General features: G+C 41.9%; 1 protein-coding gene across 1 annotated transcript; it reads right to left on the reverse strand.

The window, feature by feature from the left end:
- Positions 1–257: 257 nt before the first annotated feature.
- On the reverse strand, positions 258–27,778 carry SAXO1 (stabilizer of axonemal microtubules 1). Its single transcript, XM_034663696.1, has 4 exons — positions 27,725–27,778; positions 27,234–27,413; positions 17,685–17,887; positions 258–1,484 (listed from the first exon to the last, which is right to left on the reverse strand). The coding sequence occupies exons 2-4, from the start codon at positions 27,254–27,256 to the stop codon at positions 481–483; spliced, it is 1,230 nt and encodes a 409-aa protein (XP_034519587.1). The 5' UTR covers positions 27,257–27,413; positions 27,725–27,778; the 3' UTR covers positions 258–480.
- Positions 27,779–27,866: the final 88 nt, after the last annotated feature.

Below are 27,866 nucleotides of genomic sequence, written 5' to 3' on the forward strand. Positions count from 1 at the left end.
TAGTCTGAAATCTCCCCAAAGGTCCCAAAGAACACAGCCTGTTCTCTTCATAGACAGCACATGGGGGTGAAACATAGACCTGCAGATTCATTCCCCCCAGAATAAAGTTTATTCTTCAGCACTTCATACTTGGCAAGGGTTAATTACAATGTCAATTCATACAATGATTAAATTAATGAAATATTTCTGGTTCAGAGAAAAACCCTTGAGACCAAGTTTGATTCCATCAGCACAGGGTAAGGGACCCAAGTCGGGGAGGCAGCAGAGGGAGGGTTAAGGGGAATACTTAGCCAGTGATTAAATGTCATTTTCCTTGATTCAATCGATTCTCATTTTATTCAACTGTCCTGGAAATGATGATGAAGACTTTTTTTTTCTTTTTTCCATTTTGGGGAATTCTTTTTTGGCCAATGAATAACTCTCAATCATCTGCTTTTAAAAGTATTGTGCGATTTCTAAGTAACAATTTTTTAAAAAAAATCAGGCTGACACTGCCAACTCCCGCTGGTTGGGGTTTTCCGAATCACCTACGGAAAGACGGCTGCTCTGCAGAGAGCCTGTCTGGGAAACGGGCCTGTACATCCTGTGTCCCAAAGCATCTGTTTCCTCAAAGATGTAGCCAGGGGGCTCAGCATATGAAGCCAGGCACCTGCCCATATCCTTGGGAGTAAAGCTGATGCTGTATGTGGTCTGGCCCTCCACGGGGATATTTCCTTGGGGGCCAGCCCAGGGAGGCTTACAGCTTTTGGTATTGATGGGTGGGTGGGGCACATAGTGGGCCTGAGTCGTGGTCAGACAGTCCAAGGGCTCGGTGGGAATGTTCAGGTGGGGAACGGGCTTGACTAGCTCTGGGCGCATGCCAGGCCACTGCTTATAGTCGTCCTTGGTGGTAGTGGAGCCTTCAAAGCGGCCACCCTTCTTGACTGAGAGCACCGGTCGGCAGGACTGAGCTGGGGCACCCTTAGGGTATGTGTAATGGGCCCGCACTGTCGTCAGAAGGTCCATCTTTTCTTCAGGAGGGACATAGGAGACAGGAACTTTGGAGAACATCTGGGGCGTTGGCCAAGCGTGGTACTTATCTCGAAACTCAGTGGTGTTAGAGAAAGGCATGTCTAAACCACAGGGCCTGGCTGCAGGTTTCAAGCTCTTGGCTGGCTCTCCCATCAGGCCCCGGTAGGATTCTTTGTGGGTGGTAAGGCTTTCAAAGGGGATTTCACAGGGTCTGAACTTCTCTGCTTCGTACACAAAGCGCTTCTCCATAGGATGGGCCACGTAGCTCATCTTGTAGTTAGTTAGATCCTCCAGGGGTATGTTACAGAGCCTGGGAATGGCCAGAGGCTTACAACTCATGGTGTTTACTCGACCCTTTACAGAATAGTCATCCTGGTGTGTAGTTCTACTATCAAACCTGGTTGATGCTGGACGGTAGTGGTGTTCTGGACGAAGGAGCTCTCGTCTTGGTTGGTTCCAGGGTAAATAATCAGCTGAAAATAAAACAGTAGTGGTAGTTACTTATAAATCAAGTCCACTTAACCTGCATGTATTCTAAGGGGCCCCAAAGCCTTAAACCAGTCTCCAATGAGATGGGTCTTGAGACAAAGGAAGAATAAAATAGATCTCTTCCACCACCTCAACCAAGGGCTTCATGTTTCAACTTTATTGTACTTGCAAGTTACTCTGCAGAACAGATACGTTTACAAGAGTCCCCTCACAGCCCACAAAGCTGCATGCAGGGTTCAGAGGGTCCACAGCTGTGGGAGGATTAGGGATTCGATTTCAGCTAAGGAGTGCAGCCACTCATGTACCCTGATCCAAGAACATTTCTGTTCCTCTACAGGGAAGGTGTCCTCTCTGAATCAGCACAGAGTGGGAAGATGGGTGTGGTGTAATGAGATAGGGAATTAACAACCCACACTGGTGGATGACCAGCCAGACCGAGCAGACCTTCCTTCTCATTCCCGTGAATGAGAAGGGAGGTCCGCTCGGTCTGGTTGGGGTGACACATTTAATGCACATAAATTAAATATGCTGTCCCAAGGGAATAAAGGCATTGTGTTGGCTGGAGGGAGAACAGCAGCTGCCACTTGCACAGAGTTTATCATGTGATAGGCAATATTCTAAATACTTTCCATATTAACTCATTTAATCTTCAAACAGTCCTAATCAGACCCATTTTATATATGTATAAATATGCCCACTTTATAGATGCAGAAACAGAAGCACAGAGAACTTAGGAAACCTGCCCAAGGTCACTTGGCTGGAAGTGAAAAAGCATGGCTGCAAATGCAGATTCAGAATCCATGCTCTGGACCCACTCCACTACCTGGTTCTGACAATCAAAGAACACTGACTATGTACCAGCAAACTGTGCTCCGGGATTTCCATACATGATCTTGTTTCATCATACCATAACTCTTTGTATGGGTGTAATTATCTCTATTTTACAGATTTCCAAGAGCAGGACTCAGAGAGGCTAAGAAACTTTTCTAAAAGTCACATGGCTAGGGAATTAAGAGTTGGTATTTAAACCACATAGTTGACTCCAAAGTCATGCTCTTCCCACAGCCCCTCTTATGGCTAAGAGCATAACATATCTAGAGAATGAAGGTTAAAGAAAAGACTAATGAAAAATAATCAGAATATTTGCAGAAGAAGAATTTCAGAATGTTTGAAGAATGAAAAGAATAGACAAACCATATCTAGGGGATATCTGTCTCAAGAGGAACCTTTGCTGTGGAACTTACACAGCCACGATAATGAGAGGCCTGGCACCCAAAGAAAATCTGCGCTAAAGATGGCCTCCACACATCCTGAGGAGCAAGTTTTGTCCTCAAATTGCACTGTCAGATGCTTTTAAAGTAACACAATTTCTATGGCAACTTTGAAACTAAAAATCTAGATGAGAAAAATAGGACAGCAAATCATACCATTCAAACACCTTGATACTGCTTCCATTCTTTTCATAATACTGGACTCACACCTAAATCCTACATTGCCCCCCACTGCACCCATCAATTACCAGATCTAAAGTAACCAATATGAAATCCAAGTGAAAAGCAGCTTCTCGGGAGCCTTGGTTATATATAGCCAATACCAGTGGAATCCATAGGCACACTTTTTGCAAATACTTTTACTGAGATATAATCTGTATAACACAAAATGCACTGTCTTGCATTTTTTAATTATGCAATAACTTTTACAGAGTTGTGTAACCATCACCAAAATGCAGTTATAGAACATTTCTACCCCAAAAAATATTGACCAAGCACATCTGCAATTAATCTTTACTCCCATTACCAGACAACCATTCTATCTGCTCTTGGTCTCTATAGACGTGCCTTTTCTGGACATTTTATATAAACCAAATTGCACAATATATAGTGTTTTGCATTTGGCTTTTTTTCATGGAATATAACATAATTAAGATTCATCCCTGTTGCAGCATGTATCAGTTCATTGCTTTTGTTGCTGAATAGTATTACGTTATATGGATATACCAAATTTTGTTTATCCATTCATCAACTGATGAATATTTGGGTTGTTTCTACTTGTTGGCTATTAGGAAAATTTCTGCTATGAACATTCATGGTCAAGTCTTTGTGTGGATATATATTTCATTTCTCTTAGGTTGATACCAAGAGCAGAATGGCTAGGTTATATGGTAAATCTATGTTTAACTTTTTAAGATAGCGCAAACTTTCCAAAGTGGATTATCATTTTACATTTTCACCAGCAATTTGTGAAGGTTCTAATTCCTCTACACCTTCACCAACACTTGTTTTTTTAAATTATAGGCACTGTAGTAGGTGTTTAGTGGTATCCCATTACAGTTTACTTCACATTTCCCCAATAACTCATGATGGCAATAAAAAGAAATACAGAGTTAAACAAAAGGAGCACACAGGAATATGTCCCAAATGAAAGAACTAGACAAAACTACAAAGAGCTAACCAAAGAGAGATAAGCAATATGCTAAATAGAGAATTCAAAGTAGAAGTCATAAAGATATTCACTGGACCCTAGAGAAGAGTTTTCAGTGAGAACTTCAACAAAGAGACAGAAAATATAAAAAAAGAACCAGTCGTAATTGAATATGTAACTGACATTACAAATACACCACAAGAGAATCAACAGCAGATTAGAGGATGCAGAAGAATGGGTCAATAATCTGGAAGACAGGATAATGAAAGCAACCAAGGCAAACATCAAAGAGAAAAGAGAATATTTAAGAATGAGGATAGGTTAAGGGACATCTGCAACGCCATCAAGCATAATAACATTCATTCTATAGAGGTCCCAGGAGAAGGAGAGAGACAGAAGGAGGCAGAAAACCTATTTGGAGAAATAATAGCTGAAAGTTTTCCCAAGCTAGAGAATGAAACAGACATCCAAGGTCCAGGAGGCACAGAGAGTCCCTAATAAGATGAACCCAAGGAGATCCACACCTAGACATATAATAATTAAAGTTGCAAAGATTAAGGATAAAGAGAGAATCTTAAGAGCAGGAGGAGAAAACACTTACATACAAGGGAAACCCCATAAGGTTGTGAGCTGATTTTTTCCAGCAAAAACTTTGCAGCCCAGAGTGGTGTGATATATACAAGGTGCTAAAAGGAAAAAACTGACAACCAAGAACACTCTACCCAGCAAAGCTATCATTCAGAATTGGAGGAGAGAAAGATTTCCCAAACAAACAAAAGTTAATAGTTCATCACCACTAAACTAGCCTTACAAGATATGTTGAAACGACTCCTTCAAGTGGAAAGAAAGTGCCACAACTAGAAGAAAATTATGAAAAGAAAAAATTTCACAAGTAAAAGGAAACATATAGTAAAGGTAGTAGATTAATCACTTACGATGCCCATATAGAGGTTAAAACACAAAAGTAGTAAGACCAGTTATATCTACAAAAGTTAGTCAATGGGTACACAAGAAGGTATAAAATATGACATCAGGTACACAACATGTAGATGGGGAGGAAAAAATTAGTGCTTTTTTTTTTTTTTAAGATTTTTTAAATTTCTTTATTTGACAGAGATAGAGACAGCCAGCGAGAGAGGGGACACAAGCAGGGGGAGCGGGAAAGGAAGAAGCAGGCTCACAGAGGAAGAGCCTGATGTGGGGCTCGATCCCATAACGCCGGGATCACGCCCTGAGCCGAAGGCAGACGCCCAACCGCTGTGCCACCTAGGCGCCCCAAAAATTAGTGCTTTTAAAATGTATTAAACTTAAGCAATCACCAACTTAAAATAGACCTATAGCCCGCCATACCCATAGGAGGTTGTATAGGAACCCAATGGTAGCCATAAAGCAAAAACTTACAACAGAAAAAAATAAAGAGGAAAGAATCCAAGTATAGCATTAAAGAAAGCCATCAAACCACAAGGGAAGAGAACAAACCACAAGAAAAGAAGAAAGGAACCAGAAAACAATTAACAAAACGGCAATAAGTAGAGTCCAGGACCACCAGATGGATTCACAGGTGAATTCCACCGAACGGTTAAAGAAGAGTTAATGCCTATTCTCCTCGAACTATTCCAAAAAAATAGAGGAGGAAGAAAAGCTTCCAAATACATTCTATGAGGCATTACCCTGATCTCAAAACCAGACAAAGACACTATGAAAAAAGAGAACTACAGGCCAATCTCCCTGATGAACATAGGTACAAATATCCTCAATAAAATATTAGCAAACCACATTTGAAACACATTAAAAGGATCATTCACCATAATCTACCGGGATTTAATCCAAGGATGCAAGGATGATTCAATATTCATCAATCAATCAACACACGCACCACACCAACAAAAAGAATAAAAACCACATAAACATCTCAATAGACGTAAAAAAAAAAAAGCATTTGACAAAATTAAATATCCATTCGCCATTAAAAAATATCTTAACAAAGTGGGTTTAGAGGGAACATACTTCAGCATAATAAAGACTATATATGAAAAACCCACAGTTAACACCATCCTCAATGACAAAAAACTCAGAGCTTTTACTCTAAGATCAGGAACGAGAAAAGGATGTCCCTTCTTTCCACTTTTATTCAACATAGAACTGCAAGCCCTAGCCCCAGCAATCAGACAAGAGAAAGAAATAAAAGGTATCTAAATTAGCAAGGAAGAAGTTGTCACTATTTGCAGGTGACATAATACTATACATAGAAAACCCTAAAGATTTCACGAAAAAACTACTAGAATAAATGAATTCAGTAAAGTTATAGAATACAAAATTAATACACAGAAATCAGTTGTGTTTCTACACAACAATAAGAAAGTAGCAAAAAAGGGCTCATGGGTGGCTCAGTCAGTTAAGTGTCTGCCTTGGGCTCTCTGCTCAGCAGGGAGTCTGCTTCTCTCTCTCTCCCTTTGCCCCTCCCCACCACTCGTTCTCTCTCTCTCTGTCTCTCTCTCCCAAATAAAATTTGTTTAAAAAGTAGCAAAAAGAAAAATTAAAACAATTTTATTTACAAGTGTGCCAAAAAGAATAAAATAGCTAGGAATAAACTTAACTAAGGAGGCAAAAGACCTATACTCTGAAAACTATAAAACACTGATGAAAGAAATTAATGACACAAATGGAAAGATATTCCATGGACTGGGAGAATTAATATTGTTAAGATGTCCATATTACCCAAAGCAATCTACAGATTCAGTGCAATCCCTATCAAAATACCAACAGCATTTTTCACAGAACGAGAACAAATAATCCTACAATTTGTAGGCAACTACAATACAAACCCAAACAGCCAAAGCAATCTAGAGAAGGAATAGAGGTATCACAATCCCAGATTTCAAGATATACTACAAAGCTATAGTAATCAAAACTGTATGGTACTGGCACAAAAACAGACTCACAGATCAATGGACAGAATTCAGAGCCTAGGAACAGACATAAACATATACGATCAATTAACCTATAACAAAGAAAGCAAAAATATGCAATGGGAAAAAGACACTCTCTTCAATAAATGGTGCTGGGAAAAATGGATAGCTACATGCAAAAGAATGAAACTGAACCACTTTCTTAAACCATATACAAAAATAAATCAAAATGGATTAAAGACCAAAATGTGACACCTTAAAACATAAAATTTCTAAAATATAGGCAGTAACCTCTTGGACAAATTTAGGGTGATTTTTCTGGATCTGTCTCCTCAGGCAATGGAAACAAAATCAAGAAAACTATTGGGACTACATCAAACTAAAAAGTTTTTGTACAGCAAAGGAAACCATCAATAAGATGAAAAGGTGACATACTGAATGGGAGAAGATATTTGCAAATCATATATCTGATAAGGGGCTACTATCCAAAATACGTAAAGAACTCCTATAGCTCAATAGAAAAAAAAAAACTCAATTTAAAAAATGGGCAGAAGAACTTAATAGACATTTTTCCAAAGAAGACATATAGATGGCCAACAGACACATGAAAAGTTGCTCAACATCACTAATCATTAGGGAAATACAAATTAAAACCATAATAAGATTTTTTAAAAAAAGATATTACCTCAGACCAGTCAGAATGGCTAGTATCAAAAATACAAGAAAGAACAAAAGTTGGTGAGGATATAGAGAAAAGGGAGCCCTCATACTCTGTTGGTGGGAACTCAACAAAGTTAAGTAAATTGGTGCAGCCACTCTGGAAAACAGTATGGAAGTTCCTCAAAAAATTTTAAATAGAAATATATGACCCAATAATTCCACTACTGAGTATTTGCCCAAAGGAAAAAAAAACACTGGGGCGCCTGGGTGGCACAGTAGGCTAAGCATCTGCCTTCAGCTTGGGTTGTGATCCCAGGATCCTGGGATCGAGCCCCACATCGGGCTCTCTGCTCAGTGGGGAGCTTGCTTCTCCCTTTCCCTCCCTGCTCCCTCTGCTTGTGCTCTGTCAAATGAATAAATAATATCTTTTAAAAAAAGAAAAACACTAATTTGAAAAGATGCATGAATCACTATGTTTATTGCAACATTACTTACAATAGCCAAGATATGGAAGCAACCCAAGTGTCCACTTACAGATGAATGAATAAGGAAGATGTGGTGTGTATGCACGCGCGTACACACACACACACACACACACACACACGAACATTACTCATAAAAAGAATGAAATCTTGCCATGCATGACAACATGGATCTACCTAGAGGATATTACACTAAATAAGTCAGAGAAAGACCAATACTATATGATCTCACACGTATATGGAATCTAAAACATAAACAACAAAAACCAGGCTCTTAAATACAGAGTGGTTTGGTGGTTGCCGAAAGGGTAGCGGGAGTTGGGCAAAATGGGTGAAGGAGATTAAGAAATACAAATTTCCAGTTATAAATCACAGGGATGAAAATATACCATAGGGAATATAGTCCATAATGCTGTAATAGACTTACCATGATGAGCATTTTATAATGTATATAATTGTTAAATCACTGTTATACACCTGAAACTAATTTATCATGTCAACTGTACAACTCAATTGACATTTTTATAATTTTAAAAGTAATAAACAATGTCGAATATCTCTGCATGTACTTATTAGCCATTCATATGTCCTTTTTTGACAAAATGTCTTCTCAAGTCATTCGCCCTTTTTTTTTTTTTTGTCATCTTCACTATTAAGTTAGGAGTTGTTTGCATATTCTGGATAGAAGTCCTATACCAGATAAGTGATTTGAAAGTATTTTTTCCCATTTGTCACTTACGGTCTCATCTTCTTAACACTGTCTTCTGAAGCACAGTTTTAAATTTTTGTAAGATGAAATTTTTTTCCTATGTCTTGGTCTAAAAAGTTGATAGCTTTAGCTCTTACATCCAGGTTTCTGATCTTTTCTGATTTTTGAGTATAACGTGAGGTAAATCTAAGTTCATCTTTTTGCATGTGGACTTTCAAGTGTCCCAAAATCATTTGTTAAAATGACAAAATTTTGGCTATCCTGATTTATCTCAATTTAATATATAAAATTTGGGATCAGCTTGCCAATTTATGGGAAAAACACAGTCTGTTGGGACTTTGAGAGGAACAGCCTTGAATCTTTAGATCTAGGAGCAACTCTATCTTAATGGTATCTTCTAAGCAATGTACATGGACCTCACCATCTATTTAGATATTTCTCTCAGCACTGTTTTCAAAGTTCAGTGTACAAATCTTACCCTCCTTTTCAAAAAATTATCCCAAATATTTAATTTTGAAGATAATGAAGAGAACTTTTTCTTAACTTCATATTCAGATTGTCAATGTTAATGTATAGAAATACATTGTATACACTTGGCTGAATTTATGTATTCGTTCTAGTAGTTGTTTGTGAATTCCTTAGGATTATCTCCGTACAGGATTATGTTGTCTGAGAATAAAGACAGTTTTGTATCTTCCTAATTTAGATGCATTTGTTTATTTTTTCTTCCACTATGTAACTGGCTATAACCTCCAGTACAATATTGAATGGAAGGGGTGAGAGCAGACATCTAGACTGGTTCCCAATCTTAGGGAGGAAAGCATTCAGTCTTTCTGCATTAAGTATGATATTAGCTATAGGGTTTTCTGTGGATGCCCTTTAGCAGGCTGAGGAAGTTTCCTTTAATGCTAGCTTGTTGAGAGCTTTTATGGTTATCAGATATTGTCAAATGTTTTCTCTGTGTCTACTAATCATGTGGTTTTATCTTTTACTTTATTAATGTGGTATATTAATTGATTTTCTGATATTAAAACAACCTTGCACTCCTGGTATAATCATTACAGTGTTATAATTATTGGTTGTTTTTAAAATAGAAGAAAGTAGACATTTACCTACATAATTACCTTTACCAGTGCTCTTTTTATTAGTCACCATATAGTACTTCATTAGTTTTTGATGTAGTGTTCAATGATTCATTATTTTCTTATAACATCCAGTGCTCATTGCAACACGTGCCCTCCTTAAAAGCCATCACTGGGCTAGCCCATCCCCCCACCCCCTCCCCTCTGAAACCCTCAGTTTGTTTCCTGGAGTCCACAGTCTCTCATGGTTCATCTCCCCCTCTGATTTCCCCTCCTTCATTTTTCCCTTCCTTCTCCTAATGTCCTCCATGCCATTCCTTACGTTCCACATATAAGTGAAACCATACGATAATTGTCTTTCTCTGCTTGACTTACTTCACTTAGCATAATCCTCTCCAGTTCCATCCATGTTGATGCAAATGGTGGGTATTCATCCTTTCTGATGGCTGAGTAATATTCCATTGTATATATGAACCACATTTTCTTTACCCGTTCTTCTGTTGAAGGGCATCTCGGCTCCTTCCACAGTTTGGCTATTGTGGACATTGCTGCTATGAACATTGGGGTGCATGTGTCACTTCTTTTCACTATATCTATACCTTTGGGGTAAATAGCCAGTAGTGTAATTGCTGGGTCATAGGGTAGCTCTATTTTTAACTTTTTGAGGAACCTCCATACTGTTTTCCAAAGTGGCTGTACCAACTTGCATTCTCACAAACAGTATAAGAGGGTTCGCCTTTCTCCACATCTTCTCTTTCTTTATGTGGATTTGTGTTACCATTTAGTATTAATTCAGGCCAAAGAATTTCCTTTTTACTTCTTGTAAGGCAAGTCAGATTGTCTTTATCTGGGAATGTCCTTATTTTCTCTTAATTCTTGAAACATATAGAATCCTTGGTTGACAGATTTTCCTTTCAGTACTTTAGGTCATCTTTGCAGCCTTCAGTCCTCCATTTTTTCTGATGAGAACTCAGTTGTTATTGTCATTTCCCTGTATGTGATGGGGGGGGGTTGTGTTTTGTTTTGTTTTGGGTTTCTTTGTTTGGTTGTGTTTTTTGGTGTTTTGTTTTGTTTTTTGTGGGTTTTTGCTTCTTTCCAAATCTTTGGTTTTGGCTTCCAACAGTTTGATTATGTGACTAAGTATGGGTCTCTGTTTCTTCTATTTGGACTATGATTCTTGGATATGTAGATTAATATTTCTTCTGCCTTTTTCTTCTTCTGGGGTTCCCATCATGAGTATGTTGGTACAGCTGATAATACCCACAAGTCCGAGTTTCTATTTTTCTTAGTATTTTCCTGTTCTTCAGATTGGATATTTATTGACTTATCCCCATTTTCACTGATTCTTTCTTCTGCCAGTTCAAATCTAGTATTAAGTCACTATAATTATTTTGTTATTGTCCTTTCAACTCCAGTGTTTTCATTTGATTTTTATGGCTTCCTTTTATTCATATTCTCTGATAAGAAACCGTTCTAATATTTTTACTTCTTTAAACATGGTTTCCTGGAGCACCTGGATGGCTCAGTCAGTTAAACATCCAAACTTTTTTTTTTTTAAGATTTATTTGAGGGAGTGAGCATGAAAGAGTGAGAGAGCGTGCGCACGCAAGAGTGGTGGAAGGACGGAGGAAGAGGAAGAGGCAGACTCCCTGCTGAGCAGGGATTCCCCATGATGGGCTCCAACCCAGGACTCCAAGATCATAACCTGAGCTGAAGGCAGACGCTTGCTTAACCAACAGAGCCACCCAGGCTTCCCTAAGCCTCCAACTCTTGATTTTGGATCAGGTCATGATCTCAGGGTCGTGAGACCTAGCCCCACATTAGGCTCTGTGCTGTGTGTGGAGCCTGCTTAATATTCTTTCCCTGTCTCTGCCCCTACCCCCATCCCACCCCGCACCGCCATGCTCCCCACTCAGTCTTGCACATGTGCACACATGCTCTCTCTCTAAAAAAAATAATAAAAATAAACACAGTTTCCTGTTGTTCTTTGAACATATTTATAATAAGTACTTTGAAACAGTCTACTAGGTCTAATATCTGGGCATCTTCAGAGGTAATTTTTATTTACTGCTTTTTTCCCCTATTCATAGATTACATCTCCATGTTTCTTTTTATGCCTTATAATTTTTTGCTAAAAATTCAACATTTCAGATAATACGCTATAACAACTCTGGATTTCAATCCCACTGGGAGCCATTTTTGCTGTTTAGTGACTTGCCTGCAGTAATTCTATGGAGTCTTGTCTCCCTGGTAGTGTGTGGTCACTGATGTTTTGCTTAGTTTCTTTTTTTAATTGTTTTTAAAGCCAAGGTTCCTAAAAGTCATCCTGTGTTAGAATTTTAGTAATTAACCAATGATTATCAAAAGTTATGCTTAAACACCTTAAGCCAGTAAGGCTTTCACCCTTTGCTGATGAATCCATGTGTGGGTTAGGGAACACAGTCAAAGATCAGACAGTTTACAACTCTGCCTTGGCTTTTAGTTTCTTCCGGGATTTCTCATGTCTCCTCTGTACCTGGACCAGGCATCATCTTCAGTCAGGGAAGATGAGTAGATCACTAGGCTCTGTCTCTTATCTCTCTTGAGCCTGTATATTGCCTTGCCCTTATGCAGTCTTCTAGACCATAAAGAACATGAATGAGCTTATCAAGGCCTTCCCTATTCTCTGTATCTCCTGGTTAGACTTCTGGCTGGTCTGCTGCCTCCCCCAGCTAATTCTGCAACCCTGGACTAGCTGCAGAAGTTGTCTGCACTGACTTTTTGCTACTGAGATCACTATTGTTTTTACTGAAACCTCTGGGTATGTACTCTACTCCAAGTCAAGTTAGCCCCGACTGGCAGAAGAGCTGCTGGTTTTCACAGCCCAGCCTACCCAGGCAGAACCACCACACAAATCAAACTTGGGAGGAGGGGTGATGGAAGCAGCCCCAGGATAAAACACCACAAACTCCCACTTTTTATAATGATGGTTTAGTAGTTTTTCTTGAATAAATGCTTCTCAATTTGTTGTATGCCTTTAGTTGATTTCCAGAGCCCTAAAATGGTTGGTTTTTATTGTTGCTTTTTAGGAAAAGGATTTACTGAGTTCCTCACGCCACCCCTCCAGAAGTCCTGACATCCCCACCCCCAGGCACACTCTTATGTTAGGCCAATAATACTACCAACTATTTATTTTAAATTGGCCTCATTTTAATTGAAAATCTCATCTTTCTCTGAGAGCCATTAATGGCTCTATCAGCATCTTGAAAGCATTAGGGGGCCTTGGAGGGAACCATCTTGCTGAATATAAACCACATGTTTCCCTTTCAGACTTCAGGCCTCACTAAAATGGGGGCATCTACCTGCAGATGCCTACACACTCCTGAAGGTGCGTGGGGGTGGGCAGGACAGGGCTTTTCTGGCCCTCTCCTGTGACGGAGGAAGTGTTAAGAAAACAGGTTCCTAGGCTGAAATTTGCCTCATGTGGTTTCTGATACCCGACAATACAGTCAAAACCACATTATTATCCAGCCCCCTAACTTCCTCCGCCCAACATGTATTACAAAAAAGCCTGCATAGGACCCTGAAAACCTCAGAATTCCACATGACAAACTATGTACACGCCTGAAAAGCCATCAGTAAAGCCCTTCAGGGCCAGGGTGTCATGTGGGTAATTGGCAAGAATCTCTTTAGAAGGGATTCCATTCAATAATGTGTCTTTAAAAAGAAAACTTAGCTAAACCTAAAGCTGAGCATCAAGTAATTACACTTTCAATCTTCCCAATTGCACAGTGTTTTGAAAATGTCAAAATTACAACCAAATGCTGCTGAAGCATATTTAATGGTGGTTTTCTGGACCCCACCAAAGGTGCTGGCCATAATAGAAGAAAAAAAGTTTGCATACTTTTCCTGTAGAACTACAGGAAGTGGAACATAAGACATAATGTAGATGGCACCCATTGAAATACACATATTTAATGACCTTGGACTTTGGTTTTTCTTCTCCTTTGGGAGGAGAATCAATGTATGTCCATAAAACCATGAAGGTTGCTATGGAAAAGACTTCCAAAGGAAGCAAATGTCCACAAGGAAAAAACAAGTCATGGAAAGGTGATACACCAAATGATAAGGCAAGGGTGTGGCCCCCTCACACATGCGTGAGGTTTTGCAGCACGGACCCAAGGGGAGAGTAAATGTCCTGGGTCTTCCCTGAGCTTCATTCCTGCTCTTAGCCAGGACCCACAGAGTAATAGGCTAGGTGGGGGTTTGTGTAAATCTAATGCCAAACTGTGCCGCCTGGAGACTTGTTAACAGTGGTCCAGACTAGGGGTGCCTGGGTGGCTCAGTCAGTTAAGCATCTGCCTTCAGCTCAGGGTCCTGGGATCGAGCCCCACATCTGGCTCCCTGCTCAGTGGGGAACCTGCACCAGGGAGCCTGCTTCTCCCTCTCCCTCTGCCCCTCCCCACCGCTTTTGTGCTCTCTCTCTCAAATAAATAAAATCTTTAAAAAAAAAATGGTCCAGACCATTCATTCATTTATTTCCTCACTAAGCATACCTTTGTTGTGCCATCCCCAGTGCTAAACGATAGCAATATATACGCTGGGCAGTCAAGGCCCACTTTTGAAAACCACTATGTCATAGGGAAGTAATGCAACAAATAAACCATTTAAATTAGTTGAATATGATAAGTACTATTCTAAAAAACTATCAAGACACATAGGTTGCAAACTGGCACCTATGGGTCAAATCTAACTACAGAAGCATTTCCTTTGGCTAAATACTGATTTGTTTTAAAATCTGAATTTCAGAGGAGAGCTATGAACTCCAACCCCAAGTGCACATGCAGCCAGAACAAACTCCCTCCCTTATCTGAGTATGCCTGGTTCTGAACAGTCCTGTTGGTGACTAACTAGTATTTATTCATTAATTCTGTGCAAGTAGGTGAGTAGTTAATAGGTGTCAGAATTTTTTTAAATGGAAAAGAAAATAGGGTTTTCTCAATTTTAACTTTACCAGTAGGGAAAAGTCAACCATGATTCAGTTTTAGCAGTGGAATACTACTCTGGTTGGCAGAGGACAATGTGAGATGTAACTATTTAGAGAAGGGGAGGAATATGGGACAGATTAAAACAAAAGTATTCAATTGTTGGGGGGTTTTTTCCCTGTGTGTATGAGTGGTGAGTATTTTGTCAGGAGGAATAGGGAGGACTTTTCTTTAAATAACAGCACTGGACTACTCCATCCTCATCAAACCCTAAAGTTAGTAAAGGTGTTTCTCACTAGCAGACCTCTCTCTGCACCTAGGACAAGGTGGGAAGGGGGAATTGAGCTGAGCAGGAAGTTGTGCTGAAGAGTCTGTAACTCCAACAAGATTCATAAATCAAGGGGACCCATAAGGCGTATGTGAAGGAAAGGAGAGTTTGTAGCTGGACATACCCTACGAGAGTTCCTGCTCCCTCTCCCATCAGACATAAGGGCTCACTCCGGTTTTGTGTCCCCTTCCTACCTTTGGAGGGTCCATAGTACCCCCTTTCTTGCCTTCTGTAAACAATGGATGGAAAGGGAGATGAAGGAGTCCTGTAGAGGACAGAATGCCACCCCACCATGCATCTGGTTGTAATGACTCCTTAGTGCCAGCCTTATTGTGGGTAGTTGGCAAAGAAAAAGACATATCCCTGCCATCTTAGAGATTACAGCCTGGCCAAGGAGACAAATGTTAAGCGAAACCAAAAAAAAATTACACATTGAATTATAAAACAGAAGATTACAAGGCAATTCTTAGAGCATCTAATAGGATGTATGTAGTCTGGTACAGGAGAAGGTCAAGAAAGGCTTCAAAAGTTGTGCTATTTCTGCTGCTCATTGAAGGATGCATGGTAGACAAGAGAAGGGTGGAGGGCTCTACAAAGAGGAAGTAGCATATGCAACCTGCCCTGAGACAGAAAAGAAATGCAGGAAAGGAACTGAAAGATGGTCCTGCGACCAGAGCAGAGGGGCACCGGGAGGAGGCACCAGCATCTGCAAGGTACCAGAGGAGATGGTAAAGATTTGAGATTTTTTCCAAGAACCACAGTAACTGTTTGAGGAGTTACAAGCAAAGAAGGGATCAGATCATATTGCCATTTTTAAAAGATCTCCCTGGTTCCTTTCTGTGGAAAACGAATAAAAGCAGACAAGATTGGAGACATGCTCAGGTATATACCCAGGTATAGACGTGGAGAAGGCAGGACTCAGACTTTGCTGGCAGGAAGCAAGGAAAGGATAGAAGACAGAGGGAGTAAAAGATGGGCTGCAATGATATACCAGAGAACAGGCTACACAGAGGGACTAATGAGATGGAAGATGGTAGCTTAAGGCACCAGTGGACAGAGGATCCCAATGAGGCCAAAAACTGTCATGGTGGGAATAAATGAGAGAGAAAGCTGGGAGCACTGGATGTTGGGGTGCATAAGGGAGGAGCCATTTCAGGGTATGACAAGGTCCAAAATGCAGCTTGGCAGAGGGTGACAGCGGAAGAGAACAATACTAAAGATGAGGTGGCAAAATGTCAAGAGTCCAGGTTCTTGGAAGAAGCAGAGAAGCTCAGCCACGTGTGGTGTCTTTGGAATGATAGATTTAGAGCCCCTTGAAGGACTTCAGGAGAATTCCCTACATTCCCCACAAGCCTCCCCACCTCCACTTGCCTAAATGTTTGGCTTGACTAAATAAAACCAACTATTAGCACAGTCATTTAGGGATCCACCAACATGTGACATAAACAGTTGGACATATATTCCTAGGGCAACCATGTGCCCATGTGCATCACAAGCAGAAGAGTTAGGGATTACTGGCCTCCATCCCCATGGCCTCAACCTGTGGCTTGTGCTCCACAGACTGACTGCCACACTGCTTTCACTGTCCCTACCACTCCATATCCCATCTCTCCTACAGGACTATTAAGTCAGGGCAGGTCATTCTGCTTCCTTCACAGCTCCTAATACCATGCCTGGGATGTAACAGATGCTCAATAAAGAATGAATCAGGGGCACCTGGGTGGCTCAGTTGGGTAAGCATCCAGCTCTTAGTTTTGGCTCAGGGCGTGATCTCATGGGCCGTGAGATGGAGCCCTATGTCAGTCTCCCTGCACAGTGTGGAGTCTTTTGAGATTCTCTCCTTCTGCCCCTCCTCACCCTCCCTTTCTCAAATAAATGCATAAATAAATCTTCTAAAAAAAAGAATAAATCAACCCCTTTTATATGAAGTACAAAACTGGTGAAACTAATTTATGGTGCTAAAAGTCAGCATAACGGTTCTATCCTAGATGGGATCAATGTTCTATTTCTTGATCTGGGCACTGTTTTCCTGGAATGTGTTCACTCAAAATTCATCAGTCTGTATAATTAAGATTTGTACATTCTTCTGTATGTACGTTAGGTTTCCATATTTTTTTAATGGATGAATCAATCACTCAATCAGCAATGGAACCTAACTTAAACTTGAAATGCTTCCCCAATGTAAAATTCTAACAGCAAGTTAAGGCAGGGGTTGGCACATCTTTTCCATAAAAGACCAGATATTAAATGTCTTAGGCCTTGCAGGCCATGCAGTCTCCATCACAGCCACTCAGGTTCACTGCTGTAGCATAGAAGTAGCCACGGATAATGCGTAAACAGATGAGTACGGCCATGCTCCAACAAAACGCACCTATGAATGCCAAAATTTGAATATCACGTAATTTTCACATTTCCTAAAATAATAGTCTGATCTTTTTTAATCATTCGAAAATTTAAAAACCATTCTTAGCTCTCCAAGCCTACAAAAACAGGCTGCAGACCAGATTTGGCCCACGGGATGTAGTTCCCCAAGCCCTGCACTCCGAGGGTATACCCGTAAAACCCATTTCCTGGCCTGCATACAGGCTCAGCCTATCCTTCCCAACATGCCCCTCAAGCACTCTCCCACCTTTGTAAGTAGGCAGACACTCCATCTTGTCACCACATGGGTATTTACTGTCCCGAGGCTTGATGGGGTCCACTCGACAGACAGGGTAGGGGTTATAATCTTGTTTGTATGTGGTGAGCAGATCCATGTTCTCTTCACTTGGGATGAACTGGTCGGGCTGGTGTAGCTTCACTGGTAACACTTTGTGAGGCCCAAAATCTCTCCTAAAAGGAAAATAAGCGCATGCCATTGACCCAGGAGAAGGCTTGTAAGGGTTTCTGTTCAACCCAATCCTACAAATGTTTGCTGTGAAGTCACCTTCTACTCTATCCCCCAACTGCTCTTCCTCTTCTCCTTCCCACTTTCAAAAACGACACCTCCCATTACCCACTCACCCCAGTCACGCACCCAGATGCCCTCCTGGACCCGCCCCATCACAGCTCCAGATAACCGCTCACCAAGTGCAGCCCCCCTCCATCTCATAGGTTTGTCTTTCCCCTTTGGTTCAGACTCTAACCACGTCTCACGTGGATCATGTGACAATTTACCACCTGGACTTCCTGCCGCATTTCCCGCCACTTCTACGTCATCCCCGTAGTGTGGCCCAGAATTAACTCTCTGAAATGAGATCACAAAATGGGATCGTTTCACTCCCCACCCGAAAAATCTCCCAGATAAAACCAGACTCTCTAGCATGGTACAGAAGCTTTCCTGGACCTGCCTCGGCCGTCCTCCCCCGCCTCATCTCCCACCTCCGCCCCTGCCCCACACTGAACCCCTCAGAAGTCCTCTCTTCTGTGCCTGCTCTCTCCACCTCCTTTCCCGCCAGTCACTTGACTGGGGAGCTAACTTTTCTTTTTCAGGTACCACCACTTCCTCTTCTGTGCTCCCAATAGCTTCTCTTCCTGAGTCTGATCTCCTTCCTCTACTTGACCCTAAAGAAAACCTAGAGGGCAGAAAACCATAAATGAAGACATGGAGTCTTTCATTTCTCAACTCTCTGGCATCAGTGCTCCCATTATTTCAGGGAGTGTGGAAACGACGGGTCAGAAAAAGCATGATGGTCTTCAGCTAGACAGGAGAACTCCCTTCCCAGAACATCCTACAGTTACAGAGATGCCAAGATGCTAAGTGCACCATCACCAGGCATGATCCCGGCAAAACCAGGGCTCAGCTTGGGCTTGCACTGTCTGCCAGGGCAGTCTTGACTCCCCACTGCTCAAGGCAAACTCTTTTAAGCAAACATTTCCCCCCATGGGCTTCTGATTTACACAACCGCCTGTTTTTGCTTGGAACCCATTTATCCAACTGGACAAGTGGAAGGGAGATTTTCCCTGACGGTGCTTGCCAAAACAACCTCACCAAGGGAAGAGGGAAGTTTCCGGACAGGAAAACATCAGGCCCAAACACCAATAAAACCTACTTCCCGGCCAAAATCTGGAACAGCATTACCGAGCCATGCTTGAATAACAAAGGTAACACGCTCCACTGTAACCTGTCTTGCATGAATTATACACGTGGTTGTGAATAAACCCAAACTGGGGCCTGAAAGTGCTTGGTGGGATGGGAGGAGGGAGTTAGGAAGCAGGAGAATTGGTCTCTCTAGGGCTCTAAGGGGGAAATGGGAGATGCTTCAGTTGAACTCCCAGCACCTCCCTCTGCACAGATTTAAAAATATATCTCAGCAGCAGTTACAGGGTCTTCAGCCTGGGCTCCCTTCCCAAGGGCCCCATGTTGGCAAATAGCAAGAGGAAGCTGAGTGACCTGACGCATCTGGAAGCTGACTCTGTATAAATTGGGGCTTACGGAGGGAACAGGCTAAACAAGAAGCCAAGGGTCGGTTCCATATTTCTACTCTTTTTAGTGCACGAGTACCTCATGCTGGTGTCTGTTTAATACTTAGCCAACTGCAGCAGGGAACCAGAAGTGGTGGCCCTAGGCTGCAGAGCTGCAAAGTGGCTTTTGTCAGAAAGTGTGCTCCCAAACGGGAGGAGGTAAGCTCTCCTTAATCCAAAAAGCAGCGGTGACAGCCTGAGACCACACATACCCACATAAACCCATGTTCGTTGACGGCAACCCGAGGGTTCAGCCCTCTTCATTTCCAAGAAGGAACAGCAAGAGATATCCAGGGCAAGCAAAGGACAGAGCTGAATGTCTAAGCTGCCCCAACCCCAAAGCATCCAGGAGTGCTTTCCAGTCACAGAACTGCCATGTTCTGAGACCCTTAGCACGGAGACATCCTCTACTGCCATGATTTTAGTGAGGGAACCAACTTCCCCCTCAGAGAGGCTGTGACAATCTTCCTTCCAGGGCGGCCAAGCTCAATGACAATGAAAATGTGCTTAATACCTTTATTTCCTGCTGTTTCCACAGGAAAAGAGCAGATAAATGCCAACCAAACTCACCAGCTCATGAGCTATCCTGAATTTGGTTACTCAAAGATAAAAACTGATACAGCAAAATCCTTGCTCACCGTATTTAGGGAATGAAAATGTTAACGGAATTTCCTTCTCTGGTACAAAATTCAAATTTCCGTGTGAAAGTGTACCTATGGTTGTATTTGCTGATCAGCCGTAACTAAGTAAAGGATCTTTGCAGGAGTTTGGGGTGAAGGAGTGGTCTACGTCTGGAGAGTGGTAAAGCTTTAAGTTTAAAGTGTAATTCATTTATACCTCACCCAAAAGTATTTCCTGTGGCTGAAGAGTGAATCTGATCAAGACTGGGTGTTATACACACCTGATGAATTATTCAACACTACCTCTGAAGCTAATGATTTACTATATGTTGGCTAAAGGAATTTAAATTTTTAAAAAAAAGTAAATTTGATCAGAATATATGTTTCCTCATTATATTTTTATGTTGAGAACATTCACTGAAATCTACCATTAACCACAACATAACTACGTGTCCCCAATCTCACATCATCTTACAGCTTTTAAGGTCATGCAAGAGAAAAGTATTTATTCTTCCCAGAAATTGCTCAGATTTAGTAGTTTTTTTTCCTTAAGAACACACCCCTTTCTTCCTGTGTTACATTCCCTACCTAGTGCCTGTGCCCCTTGTGACTATGAACCAAGAAAAAATTGGTCAAAGACTTGTTAAGTCTTTTAGGTGCATAGCCATAAAAGTTATACAGTATGGAAGGCCAAGAGTTAAACTCCAAGTTAAGCAAAGGTTAAAGTGGCCCTGCTGGGAAAGTCATAACAACTTGACTTCCAATTGTTAGGCAAAGCTAAAGAAAGGTGTTTGGCTGTAAGAGCCAACTAGGGTCCTGAGCCTGGAAGTGGGAAATGGAGATTTTCACATTGATAAAGAGACCATGTAATACTTTTTTTTAACCTATTGATGTTTATCCCCAAAACCTTCAGTACTTGGTAGTGTGTCCAATTAATCAAATGGAACCCATTTTTTTAAGATTTTATTTGTTTATTTGACAGAGAGAGAGACAGCCAGCGAGAGAGGGAACACAAGCAGGGGGAGTGGGAGAGGAAGAAGCAGGCTCCCAGCAGAGGAGCCTGATGTGGGACTCAATCCCAGAGCTCTGGGGTCACCCCCTGGGCCAAGGGCAGACGCTTAACGACTGAGCCACCCAGGAACCCCGGAACCCATTTTTAAAAGAGTTGCTCCTCTTCCCCAAAGCCAATCTCTTCACCCTTACCCTAAGTCCCCTCCCTCTTTCTCAGGAACCTGTCCATATACTAGTCTGTCTGTGTGTTAACTTTTTCCACCTACCGGCTCCTTCCTCTCAGTAAACATTCTTCAGTTTTTCCCAACTTTAAAGGAAAAAAAATAAAGTGACACAACCCTCACGGGAGTCCACTCCCCACCCCTCTCTTCCAGGAAGGGCTGCCTACACACAGACTTGCCTTCCTCGCCTCGCACTCACACTCCCCCCCCCATCCAATCTTGTTCTGCTAACCCTTCGCTCTAGCCCAGGCCCCCCAAGTCCTGCAGGGTTTCCAAATCCAGTCACTACTCTTCAGGCTATTCTCCTCCTGAACCATCCTGTAAGCATCCATACTCTGACTCATCTTTTGAACACTCTCTCCTTGATTTCTGGGATTCTCCTCCTCATGATTTGTCCTCTCTCACAATCTCCACTGCAGGGTTTGGCTCTTTGTCAGCTGATTTGATTTCATGCCTTCCACATGTAATTCTAACATTTCCCAGGATTAAAAGGCACCCTCTAAGAAAACCATCATGTCATCCCAGGCAGGCTGGGAGCCCAGCCCAGCACAATGAGAAAGATCCTAAGGCAAATTCACAGGGCTTGATTCACGCTCCTGATCCTGATAAGGACACACGGAGCCCTCCTAGTCTGTGCTGTGACAGACAGGATTCTAAGGACCTGCCTCCAGGATTCGAGTTACACAGCATCTGTCTCCTGCCTTACTCTCTCAACTCCTCAATGCCCACGAGAGCTGAAGCTAACCTCTGTCACCACGTCACATCAGCTCTGCCCAAAAATACGAAGAACATCTACCTATAAGCACTAAGAGCAACCAAGACAAGCATATTCTGGAGCAAAGCCAACAGGCAGAAGAAGGGAATGGTACTGCGTGAGCCTCTGAGTAAGTTTCCATTTTGTGGTGGGATCTTTGTTTTTCCCAAAGCTTCCAGTCTGAAGGCAGGCTCCAGTCTGTGCCAGCCAAGAACCCATAGTAAACAGAAAACCTCCCCTTGACTGAAGAACTGGAGGACCAAGTCTGAAGCAACCACAGTTGCTGGAAAGTAAGGAAGAAATTCTGGAAAGGAGAAAACCCAAGACAGAAAGCTCTGGCTTCTGCACATAAACTGGGCCCAGGTCTCCCACTGACTTCACAAGCAACCATGCTAAAGACAAGTTACTGAACTGATGGGGCGCCTGGGTGGCTCAGTCAATTAAGCGTCTGACTCTTGATTTCAGCTCAGGTCATGATCTCAAGATCATGAGATCAAGCCCCGCCTGCTTAAGGTTCTCTCTCTCCTTCTGCCCCTCCTTGCTCGCATGCTCTCTCCAAAACAACAAACCTGAACTGAGCTTGGAACTGCCACCCAAAACACAGAATTTGCATTTTGAATCAAATCAGATTACCTCCTATCTGCCTTAAAAAACAGTAATATTAATAAAGTCTTTGGAGGAATGTAAAAAAAAATCCAAAGTCTTTACAACATAACTTTAATGATGTACAGGATCCACCTAATATCACTGACATACATACAGGAAAATGTGACCCATTCTCAAGAAAAAAAAAAAAAAAAGATAATCCTGAAGATCAATTTCAAGCAGACCCGATGTTACAATTAGCAAACAGAGATTTTTAAAGCAGCTATTCTAATTATGCTAAATTATAAAAAGCAAAATAAGGTCATAATAAATTAAAATGTAGGAAATTCACAAGAGAAATAGAAACTATCTAAAAATAATCAAATGTAATTTCTAAGACTGAAAAATACAATATCTGAAATAAGACGGTCTTTGGATGGGTTTAATATCAGAACGGAGTTGGAGGAAAGACTGTGAACTTGAAGACAGATGAATAGAAATGATCGATTTGAAAAACAGAAAAAAAAAAGGATAGAAAGAAATGAACAGTCTCAGAGACAGAAAAAGCACTTGAAGAAATAAAGGTCAAGATGTTCCCAAATTTAATCAAAGATACACAACATCAAAGGCCCCAAAATTGCCCAGGCAAGTCTAATGCTGAGGCCTCTTTACATTTCTTCTTAATTCTTGGGCCCAATCTATGGGGCAAGGGAGTAGGTGTATCCCCAAGGGTATAGCTCTGGGTAGAGAAGTATGTATTTAAACAGGAAATGGGTGAAATTAATGGAGTAGGGAAAGACTTAGGCCCACTACCAACTTTCCTGCTTTTTTCCTAGCATTTGAAGAGGATTCCAAATGCCTTTTCTCTTTTAGCTCTCTCCGCCCCAGTTCCATTCAGTTTAACAAGAGTCTTGTCAATAAATGAAGGAACCTGTTCTGCCAACTTGCTGCCCTCTGCCCTTGAGCCAAACCCATCAAGTCAGAACCCGATTCCATCTTCCCTCCTACGCCTCTTGTTCACTGTCCCCATGGTCCCACTCCCCTGAGAATGAAGATGCAACCATCTTGAAGACTTACCTCTTTCCTCTCAGGTTATCCATTCTACCATCCTTAGAGATCCGCCTTAACTAACAAAATAATGTCCCAGAATGGGGCCCAAGTGTTTTACACGGTGACATGCCTAAGGGGAAATGAGGCCTGAAGTGCAAACCTCTTATTCATAAATTGATCTCCCGTCTATCTGGACTAAAGGCACATCCTGTAGAAGGGAATCACCAAGGGCTGCAAGAAACTGCTTCATACTAAGGAGGGCTAAAAATCACGAGCATTCCCCGCATGACACCTGCTCTAAATCCCTAAGATTTACAGTCAGTAAGAGCTGTGTGCAGCTGTAATCATGCCTCATGCTGGGATGATAACCTTTCCAGAAACCAGGTGTTTTTTGTGTCTGGACTTAATCACCAAGCCCAGCCAAGCCCTGCGCCATGTGACTTTTCATTCAGCAGGTGGCAGTCCGATGTCCAGCCTCAGGAACTGAGCTGGGTCCCTTTCCATAGAGAAGTGGGTGGGATGTTCAGGTAATAAGGGTTCTAAGGGCAGAGAAGTGACAATCCATGCAGAGAGAGGGGTGTGCACACACAGGACTGACCCACCGCTTCCCCAGAAGCTCTGGGGAAGCACTCAGATGATGGCTTCTCTACATTTCTTCTGACAGAATAGTCTGCTCTATATACAAGTACGCTGACCAGAGTCTTTGCTAAGTTTATACAGTTCAGAAATCACGGTTGGTAAAATCTTGGGTTTTGTTCATTTATCTCAACAAAAGCTCACTAGAACTTTAAAAAAAAAATCCTGAGAGGGACATAGTTTTGTTCACAGTCTCTGAAAACTAGTGCTCAGCATCGCGGGCACAGGACTGAGATACGATGAACTTGAAGCACAGGTGAGGGAAGAGATGCGCTCTGCTCATTTCCCCCCTCGGTTCTCTCTCTGGGGAAGGACATAAAGGAGAGGAGAGAAGCATTTCTGCTCTTCTTCCTTCCCAAGGGTAACCTCGATCCTGCCATCTTTTCTTTTAAGGCCCTTAAGATCATGAACAACTTGTTTTGGAAATTCTTTTAGTATCTGCAGTCCTCCACTCTGGCCACATTTTGACATGAATGATATTTACTGTGGCTCTGGCAGGGACAGAAGGAACTTCTGAGTAATAGGTTTATGGCTTTCAGTGACATGAGTCAAGGATAATTGAGGACAGGTCAGAGGGGAAGTTTTTGCTTTTGCAAAACATCATCAGGAGGCAGGAAGGCATGTGGGGCTCTATCTGGGGACCTTAGAGCTAGGTGACAGGGTAGGGCTGCTGCTGCAGAGAGAGGATTTGTCCTCATCCTCCTAAGCTCATGGGCAACAAAGAGCCACCTTCAACACCCAACCCTCCAAGCATCCTTTTCTGTATTTCTAAGACAGAAAACACATCCCTAATGTAACAACATCTGAAGCTGTCCTGTACTTTACATTTCACACCTTGCTCTCAATTTCCTGCTCATTGGGTATGAAGAGAAGACCAGCACCTAGAGGCTGAAAGTGATATTTGCAAATTATTCCTCAATGTTACTTTCATCTTTCTCTACCCATTACATGTCTCTTATACATAGGCCTAGGACTCTTCATCAGCACTGACCATGGTTTCTAACAAGGAAAAAGCAATGCTCAGGAATGGTACATGTCTCTTGTGGTCTTTAGACTCTTAGAATCTAAGAGTGCTGTTTTCTTGGTAAAATGAAGCCCAAACTCATATTGTTTTATAAGCCATAGGTTGAAAAAAGATTGCCTAAAATATATTATTTAGTACTCAGAAACACTGTGCTTAAACCGAATCATGTAAGATATCTGTCCAGCATAAAGATGATCTGATGGGGGGAGGGGGTCAATGGGAAAAAAAAAAGAGATGATCTGATTTGAGTCATGCATCAAACATGGCCCTCGACTCCCTCCCAGCCTTAAAATCAGGAATCCTTTGGCTTCATTTATTTCTTCATGGGTTTTTCTGCCTCATAAGTCATACATAGACTTCCTTTGACTCTAGAGCATAGCAGCTTTTTGTAGAAATACTTCCATGCCTCCAACCCACAATCTCAAAAGAAGATGTATCCAGCCCCATCATGGAGGAAACCTGGAGGCAGAATGAATTAGAGCCGTTCTGCTTCACCTGAATCATCTGGGACCTTTACTAGGAAAGCACAAAATTATGAGCAAAGGGGGAGCAATAGTAAGAAAATTTACCAGGTCTTGAGTCCTGTAATGTGCAAGCACTGGGCTGCAGCAATTTACATACTCTATAATCCCCACCTCCCAGCAATCCTGCCCTGCAGGGATGAGGAATGCCAGAGACAGAGAAGGCATCCCTCTCTCAGGTCTCATCTGGGCTCTAAGTATACAATCTGAGACACTGCTCAACTACACTCAAAGATGTTTCTACTCCGCTGGGTCACCAGTCACAGGTCACCACCCAGAAGTCACTAACCAAGTTGTCAGTGGCAGACTCTGCTACGCTTGCAACATGCAGAGCAGACCTGAAATTGATCAGTTTCCCCATCCTTTCAATACAGATACCTCAGCAACCCTACTACAGTAAGCCAGGTGGTTCAGCCTCTAAAACCGGATTCTCTAAAGAATCTGAGTTTGGAGGTCAAGAGCAATTTAAAAGGAAATACCACTGACCTTTGAACAATGCAGAGGTAAGGGATGCTGACCTCCGATACAATCAAAAATGCACGTATAACTTTTGACTCCCCAAAACAAACTGCTAATAACCTACTGTTAACCAGAAGCCTTACCAATAACAGTCAATTAACAGATTTTATACATGATATGTATTATATACCATATTCTGACAATAAAATATGCTACAAAAAAAGTTAGGAAGAGAATCATGAGAGAAAACATTCACTGTATTGTACTGTATTTATTGAAAAAAAAAAAAAACCCACACGCAAATGAACCCTTGCAGTTCAAACCCGTGTTGTTTAAGGGTCAATGTAGTCTTTGTTCGTTCTTGAAGAACACTCAGGGGGATCCCAATTCAAAGTCTGCAGCATAATTTCCAAACACCTCCCTCTGTATCATCAAGTTTCCTTTCCTCACTATCACTATCGCTTTGCTGCCCAAGCTGACCTGGAGCCTTGGTGCCAAAGTCCAAAACTCCCTTTCTAGCAGCAGCGGGGGGGGGCCCCCCCCCAGCTATTTCATCTCTTTATACTTTACTTAACTTCCAACCCTTTGCTATGTAGATCATTTTAGCCTTCCTCACCCCTAGACCGGCAAGTAACAATTCTTTCTCTGTAAGAGGAGGTTGGGAAAAACTGGGCAGGCTAACAAATGCACGATTTCCTTCCTGAGATATAGTATATTGACATTAAAGGCTTTGATGCCATACACTGGCTCTGTACATTGGTGCACTAATACTGTACATTGTATTAATAATATACATTAGCCCTGGACGTTACCCTATTCATGAGCATTCACATATTTATTCTACTCGCACTCACCTTGATGTGGTCAGGCCTTCCATGGGTATGGATCCTTTCTGGTACTCCAGCTTGGGCTTGAAGGATTCTCTGGGCAGGTAAGAGTGATAGAGAGGGTAGTTCTCCGTGTATTCGGAGAGAAGACATGGTTTCTCTATTTTATCATAAATCTTGGTAGGGAGATGTGGACAGTGATGCCGCCTATAAAAAAAAAAAGACATGAAGTTAGCTCTGTTACCTCCTTGGGAAGAATATGTCCAGTCTGACAATGCCACCGCCTCAAAATGGGACCCCAGGCTTTAAAATCAAAACTGCCAGCATTAAAAACAGGAATTTAACCTTCCTTTTCTCTACTAAACTATGAAGTGGCCAGAATTTTTTTTTAATGATGTATAACTGCAATTGGCTAATCAACAAAATTCCTTAAATCACAAGATTACACACAAGCATGACGGACATTCAACCATTACAGGTGCCACACTGCCTGTTTAAATACGAAATACTGCCGGTACCATAGTGGGTAAATCGCTGTGGCCCTGAGCCCTTCGAGTGATGCTCCCAGCTGGTCTCCCGATCACCCAGCAGTTAGGGTTCAACGCCTGACCTGACAGCATGCCACAGGGCTGTGCACTAGAGCCTTTCCTAATTGGCTGG

The sequence above is a fragment of the Ailuropoda melanoleuca genome, chromosome 7, assembly GCF_002007445.2.
Source record: "Ailuropoda melanoleuca isolate Jingjing chromosome 7, ASM200744v2, whole genome shotgun sequence".
Lineage (NCBI taxonomy): Eukaryota > Metazoa > Chordata > Mammalia > Carnivora > Ursidae > Ailuropoda > Ailuropoda melanoleuca.

Coding starts and splice junctions, on each gene's coding strand:
- SAXO1 (XM_034663696.1), bottom strand. CDS start 27,256: ATGGAAGGCCTGACCACATCAAG. Junction 17,888..27,233: donor GAAGGCCTGACCACATCAAG/GTGAGTGCGAGT, acceptor TTTTCCTTTTAG/GAGAGATTTTGGGCCTCACA. Junction 1,485..17,684: donor GTGTCTGCCTACTTACAAAG/GTGGGAGAGTGC, acceptor TTTTATTTTCAG/CTGATTATTTACCCTGGAAC.